We start from the raw sequence: 23,675 nt of genomic DNA on the forward strand, positions 1-23,675 counted from the left end.
CAAAAGAGAGACTTGAAAAAAGTATGGTCAGATATTATGTTAAGCTTCTGCACCTAAAGAGCAGCATGCAAATCCTAAGGGGAGGGGGCCCTTGCTAGCAACTGAGGTGCTGTTCAAAAGCCTTGGAGCTCCTTTCCTTCCCGTTGAAAGCAAAGCCTGAGACTCCACTCCTCACTGCAAAAATCCATTATAGTCTGAGATTGCTAGGGACTGTGAATCCCAGCCTGGGGATGGGGCTGAACCACCACCAAGGACATCTTGAAGGGATGAGAGGCACTCCCTCCCCACAAAGTTGGCCAGCTACAGTTCTGGATGGGATCCCATTGCAGCCAACAATACCAAGGGCAATTGGGACATCAGAGGCCCCCACCCAAAGCATTGGATATTGGGAGTCCTGACTGAGCTCTCACTCTATCCCAGGCACTGGGCTTTTTATCTCTCTTGTGCATGTATCTCCACAGGAGCTACTGCAGCCTCAGATTTGTGCAATGGAGAGAGAAAGAGGGGCAGGATCAATGGAAGCATGGTAGAAGGGATGGCCGTGATTCAGCAACATACGTACATATGCGTAACCTGAAGCATGAGTAATCTCGCTAACTTTAATGAGACAACTCACATGCTTAAAATTATGTACATACTTAAATACTTTACAGAAGAGGGGCCCTAGTCGAAAGCTACCCTGCGCCACGTATTGCAGCAGCATGATCGTTTCAGAATCAGAGGTCCAGGGAGGACTGTTTCTCCATGAGAGACCTGTGTGACCCTCAGTATTGGTCCTTTGTATATATATGACCTAACCATTCTAACATCACAAAAATCATTTAAAGTAACTGTTCTATTTATTGAGAATTCATGTTCTTTAGATATCACTTTTTAAAATGAAGAAACAAAACACAGTAAATTAAGGCTGATTTGCCTGCATATATATCTTAAAACAAACTAAGGAAAACTTTGCATGCTTATTTAGATTTAACTTATTTTTTCTTGTAATTTTCAATATGTTGCTATTATATCCAGGGATAAACATGGGAGTCTTGCATAGGTCATTTTGTTGTCTACTTCATAGTCACAACTGTTGCCCGTTAGCCCAAGCAGTTAGCTAATATTTGAGGCCTTGCTAGGTTGTTTCCATTCAGAGGAGAAATAATGAGAGGAGTCAGATGTCTGTTTGTGTAGAATCTTTGTAAATAGATAGGATTGCATCAAAGTTCTGTTTCCTGGAGCACAGTAGAAAACAATCAGGAGTCATAGTGCAGAAATCCAAGTTTGCCTTTTCAGTGAGTATTCTTCTCAAAAGATCTCTATGACTTCTTCCAAAGGCCGCACTCACTCCGCTTTTTTGCGGTCTGCTTGCCTTCTCCCTTCTTTTCTGGTTCCTTCACATACAAGGACACTTAATCAAATACCCCCAGCCCCTACATTTGCAATCGCTTGCCAGGAAACCACTTGTGTCAGATGGCTTAGGTTCTACTTTGGCATTGCCACGATGTCTGTGTCCTGGGCAGTTGCTTCTATTGTTTCAGCCATCATTAAGCAAAGGGCTATTTAATTGCTCCATTGTTTAGCCTGAAGGAAGGGTGCTTACCATATCCATTGACTTTTACCAGGTCTTAACGCTATTAACACCTTTCAACATACAATTACCATCCTGGTCTGAATTCACACTGGTAAGTGAGAACACTCAGTAAAATAGTCCATTAGTAGGCTTGGCAGAACTCAATTTAAAAACAAAAATAACTTCAACAGGTAATATTCATGTTTGTTTAGGCATTTTTTTCTTTTTTTATGGATTTTATTTTCACAGGTGCAAGAAATTATAGGGAGGGTCAGACAGTGGGGGAGGGACCCCCTCAGGCAATTTAATGACATCAAAAAGTTTAAAGTTTACAACCTATAAAACAGAAATTGTTATATCACGTGTCAAAATATACAAAGATATATCCTTAAATCAATCTCCAATAAGTTCTCAAGCATGATTTTTCTTTCTTTGCCTATCTGTAAATTTTGATCATCATCAATGGAAATATTTTTTCATCAGTGAAATCAACAACATGTACCATCCAAAAATCTAATCCTTCCAAGTCTGACAGCAATACGCTAAGCCATCCAGTTCTTTTGCACACGCATCATTTATGTCAGGGGTGGCCAACCTGTGGCCCTGGAGCTACATGAGGCTCTTCAGAAGTTAATATGCGGCTCCTTGTACAGGCACTGACTCCGGAGCTGGAGCTACATGCACCAACTTTCCAGTGTGCCAGGGGGTTCTCACTGCTCAACCCCTGGCTCTGCCCCCACTCCACCCCTTCCTGCCCCCTCCCCCTCTGAGCCTCCTGCATGCCACAAAACAGCTGATTGGGAGGTGTGAGGAGGGACGGGAGGTGCTCATTGGCGGGACTGCTGGTGGGCGGGAGGCACTGGGAGTAGGGGGGAGCTAATGGGGGGCTGCTGACATATTACTGTGGCTCTTTGGAAATATACATTGGTAAATTCTGACTCCTTCTCAGGCTCAGATTGGCCACCTCTGATTTATGCAATATCTAGGAAGCTATTTTACACATAACTTTGAGTATCTCTACAAAAGACTAGCCTGATCAGAGTTATCTACTAACAGCTTCAAATCTCTTTTCTGTATTATTATTCTGGAAGATTACCTACCAAGCATGGCATCCGTCTCTGCACACATAGCATAATAAAATGCTCTGATATCTCTGATTTCTTTCCTTGTAAACTTCCCAGTGCAATTCTTGGTGTAAGAAGAATAATAATCTACTGGGTGCATGTCTGAAAGAGGAGGCCATTTTGGAATTTTAATGGCTTCATACGTCACCTAAAAACAAGAGGAAATTAAATTATTTTGGCAAGTGAGTTTAATGCTTTTACAATGGATTTGAGAAAAACATTAGTTTAAATCAGAAATTCTCAAACTGTGGTCCATGCAGCACTTGCTTATTATCTGTTACATATTCCTGCCACTTTCTCCTTGTTTTCTAGATACTTTTACAGATATTCAATCACCATCTTGCAAAGAGGAGCCTGGACACTGGTAAAAATCAGCTGGAAAACTAGAGTAGGACCCAGCTGCATGTGACCTGCCAGCTGATATCTTAAAAAAGATAAAGGACATAGTCTTTTTGAACTATATTCAGTAACTAATCTCAGAAGTGTGGGCATAGCATCACATAAAAGAAAAATGTTGTACCATGTGCTGCCATAGGACTAGGTGTCATCTTGGAAAATAGATCAACATGGCAATTTACTCTTTCTGGGAAAATCTCCAGAAGAGCTGGCATGAAATCTTGGAAAAAGAATTCACATGGGTAGTCTAATTTTCAAATATATACTGGATATATAAATTCTGGCATTTGGATGCTCAGATTGGCATTCAGGCCAATTTTATGTCTTGTGCTGATTTAAATGCCATGGTCTATAATGGATAGTTTCTATTTAGGCACCCACATTTGGGAACTGGACATTGAATATAAAAATAAGCACTGCTGTTTGACTCAGATTTTAATTTTTTTTTTTTTTACTGCTCAAGAATTATTTATTTCTAAATTATATGTTTAGAACTGTGAATTACATACTACGCAATGTGAAACCTCTATAACTTGAAAAACAAAAGTAAAAAAAGTTTATTAAAACTTCCATGATCTTACTAATTAATAATCACAGCTGAAGGCAGGATTGACAAGTCCCAGGTCACAATGTAGTAGCAGGTCCTGGGAGACTTACATGCATTTTAGGAAGGCAATGGAGACTGGGCTGGTGATACTTGGCACCTCAAAATGAATTAATAAAACTGACACGTCAGGGCTTGTACAGTGAGTATTTACAGCAGCATGTAAATATCATCCTCAGAAACAAATTCGTCAACAGAACTTACTTTTTATTCTTGATGAAAATACCACAATATAGACAAAACTCATATGTATATATGTGTCCTAGTGGTAGGGGAATATTGACAGAAACTGTGATAGAGGACAAGCAAGGTACATCGGGAGTCTCCATTGCTCATGTATTTAATGCTGATGGGGTGCTGAAGCATCAGAGATAGAGTTCAACAGTGGACAGAGTTCCCCAAACTCTGGCTAGTGCTACAGACTCCCCACAGCTGCCACTGAAATGTCATTTCCATTACCTTTTCTTGATTAAATACACTGTTATCGGGCTAATTAAGAAGGGAACAAAACCAGGCTCCAACTCCACCTATCAGCTGACGGTATTCTGTTTCAAGACAGGGCATGTTGCAGAGATAGCAATTCTCTGTTGAATTAATCCTTGTCCATAGACAAGAGAAGTACATCCACACTCATCCTGTTAGACCTCTCTTCAGAAGTCAGTACCTTTAACCACCCCATACTATAGTCCCACCTTTAAGAGGTTACAGGGTGGTACAGAAACACTTTGAAATGCCTTAACTGCCTCCTCTCAGACCAAACCTGAGAGAAATTATGGCCATTCATGCCAAAATCTCCAAAGCCCTCACCTCCCACAAAATTTAATATTCTCTCCCATATTATCCAAACATTTATATGAAGTCATTAAAAGAGCTGGTGAGACAGCAAGATCTGAAGTGCCAGCAGCATACATTGACAACACCTAGCTTTTTATCTTCTTTACATCAAACGGTAAACAGCAACAGCTCCAAGTTTTCTCAGTGCCTAAATGAAATGAGAAACTGGATGCAGCTGAATTCAGGCAAGAGTGGAATACCAGTGGGGAGAGAGAAATTCCTCAAACAAGGTTGTTCTTCTAGAACATTTCCCATTATTCAAGGTTTCTGCCCTCACATTCAGTCAACATCTGTGACTGGCCAGAAGACTGAACTCCTCCTATAGGCCTTCGACCTGACCATAGTGATCCATTAAATTAACGATCTCTATGCTGGATTGTTGCAACTCATATCCAGGAACAAAGCCATGTGTCCTGGAAAAGCATCAATCCCTACAAAATGCAGCAGAACATCTGCTTAGCAACACAGGGTACCAGAAACATCATGCTGATGCTTCACTCTGCAGTAGCTCCCCCTTGAATATAGAATTTAATTCAAGGTCTCTGTCCTCATTCAAAGATCTCCATGAGATTGCTCCTAGCTACTTGAGAGACCATGTCTTTCTCCATAACCATGACAACTGTGTTCAGCTGGAACCATGAAATAGTCAACAAATGGGGGAGGGTGACTCGTAAAAGCAGGGAAAAAAAAATCTTCACAGGAGCTGGTCCTAGCTTATGTAACTCCCTCCTGTAACAAATCAGAATGACCACAGGCCTTCCTGCATTCAAAACTAAACGTAAAAACACATCTCATTGACTTTGCTTTCCCTTAACATGGTGCTCTCACATACAACTCAAAATAAAACAATACATTTTTGAAAAATTTAAAAAAAAAGTCATAATAATCTAACTACTTTTTCCCAGGCAAAGAATGAAGAAAGAGTGTGATTGTTATTTTTATTGTTAAATGTTTGAAAGGGTATCAGATATTATGGTAAGGGGGGGGCATCAAATTACATAGGTAAACTGACTTTACAACACCCCAGTAGTAAAGACTGGGCAGATAAATACAGTCTCTTCAAAGTCTACTGCTGAGTTACTGGGTTGTGTGAAATCTTGTTGCCATTTAGGCAGTGGGAGTCATGGTAACTAATCGAGAGAATTTTGTGACAATAGTAAAACTGCATTTATGGACAATACAAGAGGCAGATAAACAGAAATTGTTCATTCCTTCTCCTAGAGAAAATGATATCTGCTGATTTCCTACACATGGAAGTAGCTAGATTTTTCTTAGCAATAGAATGAAAAACTGAAAGAGCTAGATAAGTAACCAAAGCATCAGGTAACAGAAAAGACAAAAAGTTACATTGTGCAAGGTCACTGATGTAGTACCTTTGCAGCCATTCTGGGTTAAGATCAACCTGTCAGCACAGAATTCAGACACAATTTGATTTTATATAGCATCTCTTGTACCCAAGTTGCTACCAAACGCTTTACAAAACAATGAGCTAGAGACTAGGAGTGCAAGGATTGTACAGGCAAACACCATTAAGTGTCCAGTTTTACATCTGCTCCTTTTGGAATCTGAAATTGTTTTACTGAGTCGGGGAATATTGGCCAAGAGAGACTGGAGTTGTGACCTTCTTTTTTCACTTCTACCTGGGTAACCTTAAGAAGTGTGCTTAGCATCTCATCCACAGATGTCCTTACAAGTGCACTATAATATCAGAATTGGGTCTGAGCCCAAGTCTGATGTGAATTACACAGTGTGCGAAATAAGGTACTGTACATACTAAATGCAGTTACAAATTTGTTTTGATTTAAGTTTCTGTACATTTTCACATACCTTTTCAAGCCAATAGGGAGATGTTAGAAATGTAGAGGACCCAAAATTTTCCCCTGTAGAGGGTGACGGGTATGGATGTGGTAAATTTAATCCCAAGTAAAGAACAAATGGTTGACTAAAGTTAGTGGCTTCTTTCCTTATCCAACTTGCTGCTTTATCAGTATTCTGCCAATCTTCTTCCATTACTCTCACAAATGTCTTGTTGCCAGTAAGATTCACCATGGGTCTGCCTTCTTGTCTGAGCAGGAAATCAACATCCCTTGTCCAAGCTTCCACACGGTTACTGAAAATACAAGACTGTATTCAGTGGAAAGCATTTCCTTCTCTTTTCCTGCCACTAAACCTCTAGTAACATCACCTCAGTTTTAAAATCTTAGTTTTAGATTTTAAGTTTCAGAACATCCTTCTAAATTTGCAACTGCATTTTATTTGCATATTTCTATATATTAGTGTTATTAGATTCAAATAACCCAAGTTAAACTATATATTCATGGCTTTAGTTAATATTTTTTCAGTTTGGAATCTTTTTTTCTTATTCCTGGTCATTTCATGCCAGAGGGCTCTTTTTCCTGCCTCTGATCCACCTCCCAGTTCTACTTCGGCAAATGAACATATAGACACAGCACTTTCAAACCTTGTTGCCACATCTTCACTTAAGAGATTCTCTTCACTTTTTGCTATGGCGTCATCACTCATTCTACCTGCTGCATATAGTCTGGAATTTTTATTATGTAAACTTATTTTCTACTGGACCCTTTCAACCACCTAGAGTATCACATCTTTTGAAACCATACCATTTTATTTTGGATTCTATGATACCACTTTTTGTAACACTCCCACTTTGGACCAAATCCTCTACTGACTTTCCTTGTGCAATCCCGCTGACTCCAGATGATAACATTATCAGAGAAAGGGGGAGGCAGCAAAGGAGTCCCAAGAGGCATAAATGAAACAAGTTTCATTATCAAATATGTTTTGAGACAGATTTTCAGTCAATTACAATTACTGAATCTCTAAAATCCTGAGAAATCTGAGCTGCAGAGGACTCACTCTGACAAGAAACGAAATGACACCAGAAGTATCATAAACAAAGACTGGAGAGTGCCACTCCACCTTAGAAACTTACTTAGGAAGAATCTTTTTAAACAGGTTCTTCCTATGTCATTCAAGGAATGATACAAAAAAGTATGTAGTAGCAGATTCCTCAGGACTTGAGCCATGTAGTTTTGTTAAAGTATAGTGCCAATTATATTTTAAAGAACATTCATGTATTTTTTCTTCCTCATTTAGAATTTCACAAATAAGTTTTTAACTGTTAGCAAAACCTTTGCATCTCACCTTTATCAATAAAATAATTTTAGGTCTTTTTAAATCTTGTGTAGTTATCTGCATTTTCAAAGGTAAACAAATGTTTGTTATGCTTAACTGAATTAATCACAAATCATCATGACTTCTCAGCAGGAGATATATTTATTGAACCTAATTTTCAAAATATCAGTGTGATGAGGAGTACTACCCCTTTACAGGACAGTCTTCCATTTATGGCCAAAACAGGCAGGAGGGCAATGAAAAAGCATGCTGCCCTATCCCGGGACTTTATATAAATAAAAGAAAGCTGAACAAGATAGAAAGGGATGAGAAGCCAAGCTGGCTGCTATAGGTTGCAGGACCCGGGACACTAGCCAAACCTGGGCCTTAGAGACTTTGTTTTCTGACTAAGCTTGGTTGCTCTGACTCAAGGCTCTGACATAAGTGCTGTATGAACTTGGTTAAGCTGCTCCTTCCCTGACTTGAAGCCTACTGGAGAGCCTGCCTGTTCCATAGAACAAGAAAAGAACTACGAATTCTGCTGCCAGGGGTTGGTTTGGAGGACTTAAGGGGTTAATTTGATTTTTGCCTCCCAGTTCTTGCATACTGTACAGTTAGGCATCTATTGCATGCATAAAGAGGTGTGTGCAATTATGGTTTAGATTATTTGTGCACACTATATACTATCAGAGGGGTAGCCGTGTTAGTCTGGATCTGTAAAAGCAGCAAAGAATCCTGTGGCACCTTATAGACTAACAGATGTTTTGGAGCATGAGCTTTCATGGGTGAATACTCATGCATCTGAAGAAGTGGGTATTCACCCACGAAAGCTCATGCTCCAAAACGTCTGTTAGTCTATAAGGTGCCACAGGATTCTTTGCTGCTTTTACTGTATACTATATTCAATGTAATATCAAACTTAAAACATATCTATCTATCTATCTCCAGATAAAGTTAGTTTGGGGCTTGGGAGAAAAGGAATGGAGCAGTGGGGAGAGGTATTGACAGTTCCCAAAGGAAAACAAATCTTCAGGCAGCGAGGGAGGGAGGGAGGGAGGGAGGGAGAGAGAATTGTAGCAACAAAAAGGATGGCAGAGAAATAAATGGGGCAACCTCTGTGCCCCATAAAATGCACCATTAACTATAATTTTATCCGCAGATTGAAAGGAAGTAAATACTAATGGAGCATCAAACCAATTGAAGGCAGAAATATCTATTTTCTGCTATAATACATCATACAATTTTAATTAAACCACAGTAAGAACATCAGGCAATTTGTTTAAAGGGGTCATCTCCTCTGCAAAGAAGACATGAGAGATCCATAAACTGTAACCAAAGACTAAATTATCAGATGTCAGAGTTCAGGTGGAAAATGAGTTACTAACGAGAATTTAAAAGTTTTGAAATGAATCAAACAATTGCTTATAACACGAGTAATGAGAAAGTAGGATCCTACCTCCTTTGCTGACAGATGGTACTCCAAAGATAGAAACTTACAGAGCGGATGAATGAAGAGATAAAGGACAGAAATATAATGTTGCTTAATAATGAAGAGAAAATCTTAAAAGCTGGAATCATTACTATTGTATAAGTGAAAACATATAAAAGGCCACTCTCAAGTAATTTAGTTCCCAACTGAAATATTTTAAATAAAAATTCTTACATGTCTATAGCACCCTTCATTCAAAAGGGCCTCCAGCATAAATATACAACATTGCTAAAACATAGTCACAACAGTACTTTGATGGAAGGGTAACAGCTATCCAACAAGCAACAGTGCTGACTGGGAAATTTTGGCCAATGCCTACATTATAACCTTCCTCATTTCCTTTTGATATAAATACTGAATTTTTTCAAACACCTGAAAAGCATCATGGTTTATGTTAGTAACAATGAAGAGTCTGTCCAAATGTGTTCAACTTCTCTGATGCTCAGGTGCTGCAAACTGAACTTAAACTGGTCACTGATTTCCCCTGTGTGAGAGAGATCACTGTTGGTATAAAGGTGGAGGCGGCGGTATATGTGCCTCCTACTCCAGCCAGGGTCGCCGAGAGCAGGTTTGGGCCCCGGTAAAAAAAATTTTTTGGGCCCCCCAGCAAGGGTGGACCATCTAAGCAGGGCCAATGAAGCCAGGGAAGCAGGGCCCAGGGCCCCCTTCCGGACCCCCGGATCCCAGTAATTTGTACCGGCTTCCCCCACCCTTCTTCGGCCCTGAGTCCAGCTGCATATCTCTGGCATAAGCAGGAAGAAGAACTTATTGGGTGAGCTGAGGGTGACAGGAGTCAGTCAGTAGTAGAAGGGGGTGTGCTATAGCTAAGCACCCCTACATCTGACCACCTTGTGGCATTACAGAGCTTACATCAAATGTGGAAGTTACAGCAACAAAGTGCCTTCTTAACTGCTGGAGCCTGACAGTCAGGGACCTGGCTGCAACTGGCTTCCTGCAGCTGTCACTGTCCACAATATCAAAGAATTGACACTCTTGTCTACTGGATAAGATGTAGAACTGTGTTAGTCATTAAAAAGTCATGGCTCTTTTTGGAAGAATAGCAGTTAGCCCCAATTTCCTTGACAAATTCAAAGTAACTTAGTTACATTCTGCCACATACATTTCCCATGTAGATACAACTGGATACAGTTTTCAGCTGAGCACTGTTAAACACCTGCCATGTTCCAACCCATTTCAGTGCTTGGTGCTGTCATCCCTGTATAACGCAGTACAGAGCAGTCAATTCTGTTCAGTGGCTCATAGAAAAAAAAAGGCACGGCCCCTACTTCAAAATAAGTGTACAATCTACTTCAAATATGATGCAATAATGTGGGTCACAAAGCAGTATGAAGGTGAGGATAAGGACTACGTTTACATCAATGATATTATGTAGTCACTGAGCAAGGCTAGCACACAGCATGATAGGACAAACATTTTAAAAATTTGATTTCTATATTAGCCCAGGATGTGTGTTCCATCTGTATGTTCCACACTGGATTCAAAGCACAGCCAAAGAGTCATCAAAGCAGGCATCACTGGTGAACTGGAAGAGACAGAGTCACGGATCAGATACAGACTGTCTCTAAATGACCTCAAAAGCATCTGGTGAAATTTCTAAAGCATTTCACGATCTTTAGCAGAAAGGTGTTTGTGACATTTGGGGGGATCACCCAGACCAGTAAAGGGTTCTGTCATCACTTGCCTTGAAAATCTGGGTGCCTTAATGCTGTGGCTCAGAGCTGACACACACCAGTAGCCAAGAATAAGAATTAACACCTCACCCAGACATCCACCCGCAAGTTACTGATAGCGGGGTGACCCCAATAGCCTTTCTGGTCATGAGTCTCCCCAAATCTATTCCCTGAGTTCTTAGCAACAAAACACTCAGACTTCTCCCTTCTGGTTCACCATCCCTGAAGAAGGGAAACCTGCCTCCCCATTATCAGTCCACTTGAGCTGGGACACTCCACCAAGATTGCACAATATAGACCTGCCTAGGGTAAAAATAAACAAAACATTTATTTAATAGAAAAATCACAGATTCAAAGATGAAATAGTACGTGTTTTCTTATTATTACAAGTTACACAGAAAATAAACATGAAGATACAACCTCAGGCTTTATGATTCTGTATTTGTTAAATTCTCTTCTCTAATACTCCCTACCTATTGCCGCTGAATAGTTTCCCAACATGTCCTCTGTCTTAGAGAAGATCCAGTGTTTCAGACAGCAGCTTGCTTAGATGCTAGTCCTCAGTTTTTGAATATGCTTCACTTTATACGTGTTCTCTTTTAAAAAGGTTTGCAGTTTTTGTTCTCTCATTGTCTGAGACTATGGCAATTCATGGTTATGCAAAGCAGGGGAAACTCCCTCCTTCCTTAATTTTGCAAGACTGGGGTTTTCTTTTTAGTTTCAGTGTCTTTCCATTAGCTTTAATGATCCAGGACCAGTCCTATTCAACATATTCATAAATGATCTGGAAAAAGGGGTAAACAGTGAGGTGGCAAAATTACTCAAAATAGTTAAGTCCCAGGCAGACTGTGAAGAGCTACCAAAGGATCTCTCAAAACTGGGTGATCGGGCAACAAAATGGCACATGAAATTCAGTGTTGATAACTGCAAAGTAATGCACACTGGAAAACATAATCCCAACTATACATATAAAATGATGGGGTCTAAATTAGCTGTTACCACTCAAGAAAGATCTTGGAGTCATTGTGGATATTTCTCTGAAAACAGCCATTCAATGTGTAGCGGCAGTCAAAAAAGCAAACAGAATGTTGGGAACCATTAAGAAAGGGATAGATAAGACAGAAAATATCATATTGCCTCTATATGAATCCATGGTATGCCTACATCTTGAATACTGAGTGCAGATGCGGTTGCCCCATCTCAAAAAAAGATAAATTGGAATTGGAAAGGTTCATAAAAGGGCAACAAAAACGATCAGGGGTATGGAACAGCTTCCATATTAGAAGAGATTAATAAAACAGACTTTTCAGCTTGGAAAAAAGACAACTAATGGGGGTTATGACTGACATTTATAAAATCATGACTGGTATGGAGAAAGTAAATAAGGAAGTGTTATTTACTCCTTCTCATAATACAAGAAATAGGGGTCACCAAATTAAATTAATAGGCAGCAGGTTTAAAAACAAACAAAAGGAAGTATTTTTTCAAACAATGCACAGTCAGTCTGTGAAACTCTTTGCCAGAGGATATTGTGAAGGCCAAGACTATAACAATGTTCAAAAAAGAACTAGATAAGTTCATGAAGGATAGGATCCATCAATCGGTATTAGCCAGGATGGGGAGGGATGGTGTCCCTAGCCTCTGTTTGCCAGAAGCTGGGCATGGCGACAGGGGATGGATCACTTAATGATTACTTGTTTTGTTCATTCCTTCTGGGCCAGCTGGCATTGGCCACTGTCGGAAGACAGGATACTGGGCTAAATACTTTGGTCTGACCCAGCATGGCCGCTCTTATGTTCAGCATGGTCTTTCCCCGGGCTGTACAATACTAAGTGCTTGGAGTTAGTTTCGTGGACATAGCAAGCCTAAGAGGTGCCTCTCCTTGCCTGACAGCTTCCCCACACAGCTGTGAAGTGATGCTGGGTTGCATCCTAGTTACAATTACAGATGTCTATATATATATACATGCATACATTCATAACCATAACCTGCGTACATATCTCCTAAGGACCATCAAATTCAGAACATTATAAGCCTTCATAAATGACCTTACTTGATATATTTATACACAATAACATTGTATATAAGTTGATTCGATTGTTCATTCTATGGGGTTCAGACCCCTTATGGCATCTGAACCCTGATTGTCACCATGTTATTTAATAAAATATTGTCCACAAACGAAAAAAATCTTTGAGATATCTGTTTCCCTGAAAATGTTCTCAAAAGAAAAAATGTAAAGACACACCCACACACTCTTTATTCTAAAGAGTATTTATGAAATTAAATATGTAATTCAATGTATTACTTTCAAATTGCAGGCAGCTTGGCTGTACTGGTGGTCTAGTGGCAGTACAACAAACTATTATACTGACAATTTAAATATGGCTCCCTAGTTCAGTCCTTTGTTCTGGGCTTGTAAATCTGGGAAAACTGCTGAGATAACAATAATCAATTCCACTCCCTAATTGGCCAGAAGAATCCTCATATGTCCAGAACATATTGTTTCCATAGAATTCCCACCTCCTGCTGGCCTGGAGAGCAGAAGTGAACCGTGATCTCCTGAAGAACAAGAAATGTTAATTTAGAATGAAATTCTCCCCTGTACAGAGGGCCAGCAGAGGGCCTGTAGCCCACTTAAGCTCCCAAAATGGTGGACAGGCTTTATGCTAGCCCTTCGTACACAAGTGAACTTCACCTTTAATGTAATATTCTGATTATTCTGTATTATAACTTTCAAGGGCTGTAATACATTAGAGTTCATAAGCCCTTTCTCTCCCCAAAAGTTATGTTGTTACACTTTAAAAAGTGAGATTACACATGCACATATATATTATGAAGTTTGTGGATGATACCAAGCTGGTAGGGGTTGCAAGTGATTTGGAGGATAGCATTATAATTCAAAATGATCTGGACAAACTGAAGAAATGGTCTGAAGTAAATAGGATGAAATTTGGTAAGAACAAATGCAAAGTACTGCACTTAGGAAGGAACAATCAGTTGCACACATACAAAATGGGAAATGACTGTCTAGGAAGGAGTACTGTGGAAAGGGCTCTACAGGTCATAGTGGACCACAAGCTAAATGTGAGTCAACAGCGTAACAGTGTTGCAAAAAAAGTAAACATCATTCTGGGATGCATTAGCAGGAATGTTGTAAGCAAGACATGAGAAGTAATTTTTCCGCTCTACCCCATGCTGATTAGGCCTCAGCTGGAGTATTGTGTCTAGTTCTGGGCACCACATTTCAGGAAAGATTTGGAGAAAGTCCAGAGAAGAGCAACAAATAAAAGGTCTAGAAAACCTGACCTATGAGGGAATACTGAACAAGTTGGATTTGTTTAGTCTGGAAAAGAGAAGACTGAAAAGGGACATAACAGTTTTCAAGTACATAAAAGGTTGTTACAAGGAGGAGGGAGAAAAACTGTTCTTCTTAACCTCTGAGGATAGGACAAGAAGCAATGGGCTTAAATTGCAGCAAGGGAGGTTTAGGTTGGACATTAGGAAAAACTTCCTAACTATCAGGGTGGTTAAGCACGAGAATAATTGTCTAGAGAGGTTGTGGAATCTCCATCATTGTCTAACCTGCTCTTAAAATCTCCAACACTTGTCAGGGATGGTCTAGACTCTAGAGAATAATTATTCCTGCCATGAGTGCAAGGGACTGGACTTGATGACCTCTCAAGGTCCCTTCCAGTCCTATGATTATTCTGCAACCGATCTTCAGCTGGTGTAATCTGGCACAGTTTTGTTAATTTCAAGGGAGCTGTGCTGAGTTACAGCTGCAGAAGAGCTGGTCCTTTATTTGTATATACTTCTATTGGCCATACTCCTCAAATCTGATTAATCATGCAACAGTGACAGATGCCTGGTAGCTGCCAGGATCATGCTATGATGCATTCATATTAAACCATTCAATATGGCTGTATCTGATCACATACTTCCTGCACATTTAAGAAATAGAAACTTCACATTTACAAAAGATTATTTTTTCTTATCAATGCCCTAACTGCAACAGTTTCCTAGGACAAATGGAAGTTAGTTTTCCTGGTATTTTATTAAAAAAAATTAACAGACCATATTCTTTGTCAGGTAAGTGTCAGTTAATAGATATATGCAGGCTTGGAAGGATTCTATTTTTAATCGGTAAATGTTGGCAAATGTCGACTTCACTGTACTACACAAACACTGAAAAAATACTTCCATTGATGCTAAATCAACATTTACACTAGGCAAAGTAAAACAAAAATACTGCTTGAGAACCAGTTTGATTTAAGGGTATTTACTTTGTATATTTTGACTTGTGAGTTTGAAAATTTCGGTTTTAACAGGTATAAAGCTTTAACTTTTTGAAATCTCAACCTCTACTGTCCTTTAAATATATGCGGCGGGGGGGGGTGGGCCAATAAACTTCCCACAACTGTGAAATTTAAATAGATAAATATTGAAAAAAAAGTTTAAAAGTAACATTGACATCCATAAAAATTATATAAAAAAATCAAATTCTGCCAACCTAGATAAATGTTTAGGGTAAACTCTTGCTCTGTAGTTCAAAACAGAAGCAACTGCATGTTGTATGGACCAAATCTATATTTTTGAAATATCTATATCTCTATTGAGCTTAACAGCCATACATCACATACTGAGAGGACAGCTCTGTTTCTCTTTGCAAGCCTTCTCTTTACCAGGAAACCAAAGCAACAGGACTGCGCTAATTAACTCAACATGCAACAGTAACCTTCCTTATATCTATTCCACACTATTTATAGATTATTTAATTGGCTAGTTAGACTTTTTAAATGTCTACATAGATGCAATTAGAATGAGACACATTTTTCTCTAATAAAAATCATGAGTTTTTTTTATTTCAATTAGAGAGAATGTATTAAATTTTAACATTCCACTTACGTATACACTAAAAAGGCTGACTCACCATGTATTTTGTTTTCATTTATTCTCAACGTCCACCCACTTTTGTTCAAGCACAGTACGGGTTTGATCCTGTGAAGTGCTGATCCCCCTCAACTCCCACTAAATGAAATCTGAGAAGGCCAGTAACTGCAAAAGGCTTTCAGATAGCAGGTTCAGGGCATAAAACCATAAAGATAACACTGACCTAAATCACTGAGCTTGATTCCACCACTATGTTACTCAAGTTTGTCAGTGCAGAACCATTGGTGTATAATATTTTGTATTACTATGAAGCTACCTCGAGCTCCTGAAAATTCAGCTCTGGGTGACTAAACAATCATGTAAAGACATGATAATATACAATTAATAATAATCTCCCTGTATATCAGTTTTGCTTGCTTGCTTTTTCTTATATAAATTAAGTATGTTGGCTTCTTAACTGGTTCTAGACAAACCTGAGCATTTTAGGTTTATTAGCTGTATAGAACAAGCATAACGAACTGTGAGCAAGGCAGAAAGTAAAAGCAACAAATATATTTTTTGCTCATGATTTTTTCCACCATAGAGAATAAATTTTTCTCAATTATCCCAAACTTTAGTCAGCTATCTAGTCAAACTGTCGTTCAACTTTTCTAGGTTGTTTCCATACTACAGTAAACAAATCTGGAAATCAAACAGAATTTGAAAGGATTATACTAAAATAGTTCTACTGGCAGCAGGTTAACACAAATTCATTTCTTTCCCCTAGAGAAGGAGGAATTCCAAACGGGTAGATTGAGGCACAGGCACTATAGGTCTATATCTATGGCCCCTTGAGCCATGTTATTACATCAGACCCTCAATTTTCATAAAAAAGTTACTAATCCTAATGGCTACCAAAATAAGCTTGAATATGTGACCTAACTGTAACCAGTGTAGTGACATCTGCCCAAATCTGGTCACCCTGAAACAGCATCTCAGAGCTGTGAATTTCCCTGTGTATCAATATGGAATATCAACTCCAAGATCCATTGCCTTGGGGGTGTTTCATCAACACTACAACAACACAAGACTATATGGCAGAAGGAGAAAAATTCAGTGTGCCTGCTCACTCTACCACTGAGGCTGATAAACTTTGGCTGCTGAGGTAAGTATTCAGGCCCTCCCCTGACCATGCTGTTCCCAGGGGAGGAGGCCTCCAGCTAATGCTCCTCTGGCGTTAAGGGGGCTCCAAACCACTACCTCTCTCTCTAGGGTGGGAGGGTTACTCCTTTCTGCTGTGGGGGGGGGGGGGGAAAGAGAAGATATAGGGGCCCTAATTGCCTTAATCTGGCCCTGTAATAGTGTAAAGGATCATCTGTAATAGTGATGAGGATCACCTATTTTATTCATTTTACACCCTTTCAAGCCTTTGGAACAAGACTCAAATCTTCCTGCAGCTTTTGGCTCTGGGAGCAAGAACAGGGATTCAGTGTTAAATCTGGAGCCCAGATCTGTGGGTCTGACCAAGTTTTCTTCACCATAGCCACTTCTGTGCTCCGATAATCTTGTGGGAAGATAGAAAACCGTTTAACCTCTATCATGAATTAGTGTAAATTAGAGCAGCCCCGGGACTACTCTATCTTGCAACATTCTCTTAGGAGCCTATTACGCTGGTTGGAGATCACTTGGACTTCAAAGCACTTTCTCCCCCAGGGACAGGAACCAAGAGGTTGGATTTAGAATGGGTAATTCCATTTTGCATTACAAGTGGAGATGCCTCTGCCCAAGAGTGGCACAAAGGGGACAGATGAGGGGCAGAATCTGGTCCTGGCTCTCTTTATGTAGCCATGCAGAAAATTTTCATCTTTCAAAGTAATTTGCACTTGCCTTAAATAATTTTATTCTAGACATGCCTGCAAAAGAATGAATCACCCCACATAACCATTTATTTCCTGCATTACCTAGCACAACTCTGACCCATTGCTTTCTCAAAGAAAGATTCTGTGAAGGTGCTTTTGAGGTATTTGTATACAGTTAAGATCAGCTATGCTTTTTAAAAAGTATGAATAACCACAGTACTCAACAAGTTAGCGATGCACATCTTTAACCTACAAAAATACAAACATATGTAAATGGTTTTCTTCCTTTATAATTAGTTTTACAGCTCTTAACATGGCACAGTGAGGATTTAAATCATACACATAAACCAGTATTAAGAACCAAAAATGAAAAAGGGATGTTTTTAATCCTTTTACAAGTAGATTATTGTTACATATGCTGTCCGTGCATCTATTTCTTACTGAAAAAGAAAGACAAATTCATCAGAGGTTCTGTAATGATAAAACCTGAAGACACAGTAGGGCACATATATTCATAGTTCAGATGACAAGTTATGTAAAGAGTCACAAAGGGAGAGACTGCATTTATAAGATAAATTTACATATAATGGCAACATGAGATTTTGCTGTAGATTCTTCATTCAGGATCACCCTTTCTTTCCAGTGTAGAACCTGAACTTTGAAAAGCCTGCGTTCCTGCATCTGTAAAATGGGTTACCTACTTCAAATGAGGATTAGTCTATAATCTAGTAATGTCTATAAAGCACTTGGAAGATGAAAACTGCTGTGTAAATGCTAAAGTAATAATTACCAAAGTCTCCTTTCAACATCTGATACTCATTTCAGATAGGGAAGGGAGTGAAGGGTACAGAAAATCTGAGATAATAGTTTAGTAGAAAAGAAAGAGAAACCTCAGTGCTAGCACCATTAAACATTTTGACAGTGGACATAATCAGAAACTAGGAAAATAGTGTATCATATAAAAACTGCAAAACAGGCAGTTTTTATATGTACTTGGAGAAACCACAGTAACACTTTTATCTACTCCATCTATTTATGTCATATGATGACTATCATTGTGAAAGATTTTTAGTTTCTTAAAATTTTTGCTGTTTTTCATGGCTTGCTTTCATTCAAAACTTTTCTTCACAGAAAAATTTTGCAGCAACAATAGATACTCTCATTTAATCTATTTTGAAACATATTATCATATTTAAAATTTTCCTGGGACTTGGGGAGATTTAAAACATCTCAATACTAGCAAAAACTTTTCTGGTTTGCTCCCCCCTGCACCCAAATATTTCAGATATTTAGGTTCAAGCAGGCATTGAGGCAAGGCCTAGCACAGACTCTAGTCAGCCTATAGGGAAACAGCTTCTGGGCAATCTACCAAGGAAGAAATATAATCTGCTTGAAGTGACCTTCAATCCTAACATCTCTCAAGCTCTTTCATGCTGGGCAAATGATTTCAGTGATCATATTCTAGCAAAATTGATGAACAGACAGCCTCCTTTGAGACTGATGCAGCTATCTTTATGTAATTTGGCTAAATTCCCCCTCCCCTCTCGCATCTCCCTTTCACAGATGGAGCATGCAACAGTAAGGCTAGTCAGCCTTCAACACAACAGGATTAGAAACATTAGCATGGCTGCTGTGTGACAAAAGGACATATGGACCAACTAAGCTCACCAACACAAATCCTATCTTTCATCTCATGTAGAGGATCCAGTCTGGGAGAATCCTATGCTACAAACTGGGCGTGGAAAAAACAACGTGGATGGAATGCTGCATACTATCTATATCACAATTAATATCAGAGGACTAGATCACACCATTTAATTTCTCTTCAACTATAATATAACCTATCAAGTACTGCAATATTCAAATTTGTCATTTGTTCCTCTCACAGTTCGGCCCAGAGGAATTTGCATCATCTGAAGCATCAGAACTTGCCAAATTTTGTAGAGAATTATACTATTTCTCCAGACTGTCAGCTACACTAGATGAGTTCCTAATGACCCACCAAAGAGTTAATATAGATGCAGTGATACAAAAATGGAAAAAAGAATTGGCAATAAGTATCTTACCCCACAGTGAAACAGAACAATATGAGAGATTAAAGAAGCAACCTTGGACCTCCAATTAAGTCTCCTTCAACAAAAAATCATGTTTAGGGTTCACTGGTTGCCCCAAACACTTCACAAAGTGAAGCTATCTTCAGTGATCAATGTTGAGGTGTGTGGTCTGTGGGGTGGTGGTAGTAAAGGAGTCAGCATGCATATGTTTTGATCATGCCCTTTGTTTCCAGCTTCTGGATGGTATTAGAACCAGAATTAATAAGATCCTAGAGTTGTACTTGACCTTAAAGCCACATCTGCATACTGTACTGGGTCAGATACCCAGCAAATGGAGGCTATAACTATATCAAAGGGAATGACTACATAGAGTTGTACTGGCTATGAGAAGTCAAATTTTTGTTTACACTGGAAAAATAAATCTGTCCCTTTCCCCCACATTTTCCCCCTCAGGAGGTTTAATGGACTGGCAGACCTGGCTGCAAAGGAAGGTATCTGTAATGGTGTGGCACCCCCTGCTCACAAGAACCTCCTTCTGGTCTGGTGTGTCTGTAGTCTTTAAACAGTCCCAGCCCTAGTATTGAGCCACAGGACTTCCTCCCTGGGAGCAATGGTTTTGCTCTCTCTGGTCTGTTCAGGCCTCAGCTCTCTGGCTGGGCCTCTTAGCAGTTCAGATCCCTCTCTGGGGTTTACTGCTGTCCAACTGTAGGCCACTTCCCTAATGGCCAGGGGGGTGGGGAGGGGAGTGGGTGGAAACCTGGGCCTGCCCACTACTCCAGGTCTCTTCCCAGGGACCCTAAGAATAGTACCCATTTGCCACCATGTCCCTTTAATAAAACTGCTTTCAATTCCCTGGGCCACTTCCCCATAGTCCCAGCCTTCATCAAAGCTTCACCCTTACCTCAGGGATCTTTTATCTTCAGGCCCAGCAGCCAGCCAGGAGTTCTCTCTCTCACCCCTGGTCCTTGCCAGCACTGAGCTGTCCATGGTGCTGCAGTTCCCTTTGGCCAGCCAGGAGCATCCCCTGCACCTCTTTGGCTCCAGCAAGGAACTGTCTGTCTCTGCAGCTCTTTTTATATGGCTCTCCTAGGCCCTGACTGGCTGTTCCCTGCAGCCTCTCTGATTGGCTGCTTCCCCTGCAGCCACTCTAGGTTGCTTGGAGGACTCCTCTCCTGCTCTCTTCCTGGGACATGTGTTCAGGACCCCGAGGCCTCCAGCACAGCACCTCTGGACCTAGTCCACACCATCACACACAATAGATAGCAAGCCCTAGAAAAGCTGAGGTCTATTTGGGACAATTTCCTAGAACTGGTCAACTAAAACTCCTTGCAGGATGCCTGAAAGAAAGACAGGAGATAAATCTATACCCTCTTCTTCGTATTCCCTCTCTCTCCATCTCTTTCCCCCTGCCTTTTTCCTTTCATTTTATTTATTAATTTCATTTGGATATATGGTATAAAAATCCATGTGCTGGGAACATATAGTAATTTTTGTACTTGTTTTTTATGTTGGCACCTAAAATATTTTTGGTTTGTTAAATAAAAAAATTGAAAATTGTAATTAAATCAGAAAAAATAAAATGAAAGGACTTCAAAATCTTTTTAGCCTTTTGCGTGATTCAGTTAAATGAAACATCCTTCTTGTAGAAAATTCAGATAGAATTTAATGGAAATGGATTATGCCTTTATCATCTTGAAGTACTGGTCCCTGGTTTACCAAGGAAAGCTACGAAAATTGTAATTAATGCTCTGTACTAATAATGCATTTTATTCTAATTTACCATAACAAAATGAAATTGACCTACACAAAGAACTGAAATAAAGCTGAATTTGCCAATTAAAATGAATAAATACATTGTACAAAATTCAGCAGAACATGTTTAGGATTTATGGATGAATTTTGGTGAGAATCACAATGAAATCAAATTATTTTGGGCTAGCTACACTGCAATCTTGTTATGAAGCTGTTTTAAAAAATATTAAAAACAGACTGTATCCAAATGGGCAAAATCAGAGATACATAAATTGATATTCCTTAAGTATAATTATGTGCATCTGTGACAGGGATAAAGGTCATTCGGTGCTCTCATACCCTTACTTGTCTCAATGTGACTGTTCATGGGAGGAACTGTATGCCTGGGCCTAACATTTTGCTGGACTGGAGCCTTCATACATTTCTAACAGAATTTCTTTAAAAAAGATCAACGCTACATTTTAATTGAAAACCATAAGTCATGGTCAATCTGTTGTTCCATGATCTATTCACATTAATCACATTATAAATGCCATACCAGAGAGGAATATATCTTTTGCCTACCTCACCGAGTGATGTCCCGAAGTATAATCTAGTTTCCCATATTTCTGAGTTCGGTAGCCATGCTTTTGCATCAGGTCCATCCACGTTGTATAATTTGGATCTAAGCCTTTGAAGTTATTCCAAGATTCTGTTAAATGAGTGAAAAGGCCACTCCACATAGCTGAAAAAAAGCAAGTTAGGAACAAATGCCTGTCAACGCATTTATAGAATAACAACTAGGGCTGTCAAGTGATTAAAAAAATTAATTGTGATTAATCACATGATTAATTGTGCTGTAAAACAATAATAGACTACCACTTATTTAAATATTTTTGGGTGTTCTCTACATTTTCAAATACACTGACTACAATTACAACACAGAAAAAGTGTACAGTGCTCACTTTCTATTTATTTTTTATTACAACATTTGCACTGTAAAACGAAAAAGAAATAGTATTTTTCAATTCACCTCAAACAAATACTGTACAAGTAGTGCAATCTCGTTATCATGAAAGTTGAACTTACAAATTTAGAATTATGTACAAAAAAACCTGAACTCAAAAACAAACAATGTAAAACTTAACGCCTACAAGTACACTCAGTCCTATTCCTTGTTCAGCCAATTGCTCAGACCAAAAAGTTTGTTTACATTTACAGGAGATAAGCCTACCCGCTTCTATTTATGTCACCTGAAAGTGAAAACAGGCATTCGCATGGCACTTTGTAGCTGGCATTGCAAGGTATTTACATGCCAGATATGCAAAACTTTTCTATGGCCCTCATTTTTCGGCCTTCATTCCAGAGGACATGCTTCCATGCTGATGACGCTTGTTAAAAAAAAATACATTAATTACATTTGTGACTGAACTCCTAGGAGGAGAATTGTATTTCTCCTGCTGTTTTACCCACATTCTGCTATATATTTAATGTTATAGCAATCTCGGATGATGACCCAGCACATGTTGTTTGTTTTAAGAACACTTTCACTGCAGATTTGACAAAATGCAAAGAAGGTACCAATGTGAGATTTTTAAAGATAGCTACAGCACTTGACCTAAGGTTTTAAGAATCTGAAGTGCCTTCCAAATCTGAGCAGGACAAGGTGTGAAGCACACTTTCAGAAGTCTTAAAAGAACAACACTCCAATGTGGAAACTACAGAACCCAAACCACCAAAAAAGAAAAATCAACCTTCTGTTGGTGGCATCTGACTCAGATGATGAAAATGAAAATACGTCAGCCCGCACTGCTTTGGATTGTTATCAAGAAGAATGCATCATCAGCAAGGAAGCATATCTTCTGGAATGGCTGGCAAAGCATGAATGGAGATCTGAATCTTTAGTGCATCTGGCACATAAATATCTTGTGACCCTTGCTACAACAGTGTGATGCGAACGTCAGTTCTCAGTTTCAGGTGACACTGTAAATAAATATTAGATCATGTAGCTAAGAGTCAGGAGACCTGGATTCTACTCTCTGCTCTATTATTGACCTACTGTGTGAATTTAAACAAATCATTTTACCTCTCTGGACTTCAGTTTTCTTATCTGTGCAATGAGGATAACAACATTTCTACATGACCCAGGGGATTGCAAATCTTAATTAATGTATGTTGAGATCTTTGGATGGAGGATGCTATGGAACATGTTATAAAAGTACAAAGCAGGGAACCTTTCAGAAGTGGTGTACAGAGTCTTCATTTGTTCACTCTAATTTAAGGTTTTGCGTGCCAGTAATACATTTCAATGTTTTTAGAAGACCTCTTTCT

The 23,675-nt window shown here is 39.3% G+C and overlaps 1 protein-coding gene across 4 annotated transcripts in view; it reads right to left on the reverse strand.

Moving 5' to 3' along the window:
- The window catches only part of ARSK (arylsulfatase family member K), a 50,278-nt gene that overhangs the window by 16,779 nt on the left and 9,824 nt on the right, over positions 1-23,675 (reverse strand). For 2 of the 4 annotated variants that reach the window (XM_030567077.1, XM_030567075.1), the window contains exons 3-6: positions 21,930-22,089; positions 9,105-9,140; positions 6,341-6,623; positions 2,656-2,827 (exon numbers count right to left, since the gene is read on the reverse strand). In XM_030567077.1, coding sequence (XP_030422937.1) covers positions 2,656-2,827; positions 6,341-6,623; positions 9,105-9,140; positions 21,930-22,089 — 651 coding nt within the window. The remainder of the gene's footprint in view (positions 1-2,655; positions 2,828-6,340; positions 6,624-9,104; positions 9,141-21,929; positions 22,090-23,675) is intronic. The other 2 variants (XM_030567078.1, XM_030567076.1) reach the window with 1 other exon arrangement.

This window comes from Gopherus evgoodei, chromosome 6 (assembly GCF_007399415.2).
Source record: "Gopherus evgoodei ecotype Sinaloan lineage chromosome 6, rGopEvg1_v1.p, whole genome shotgun sequence".
NCBI lineage: Eukaryota > Metazoa > Chordata > Testudines > Testudinidae > Gopherus > Gopherus evgoodei.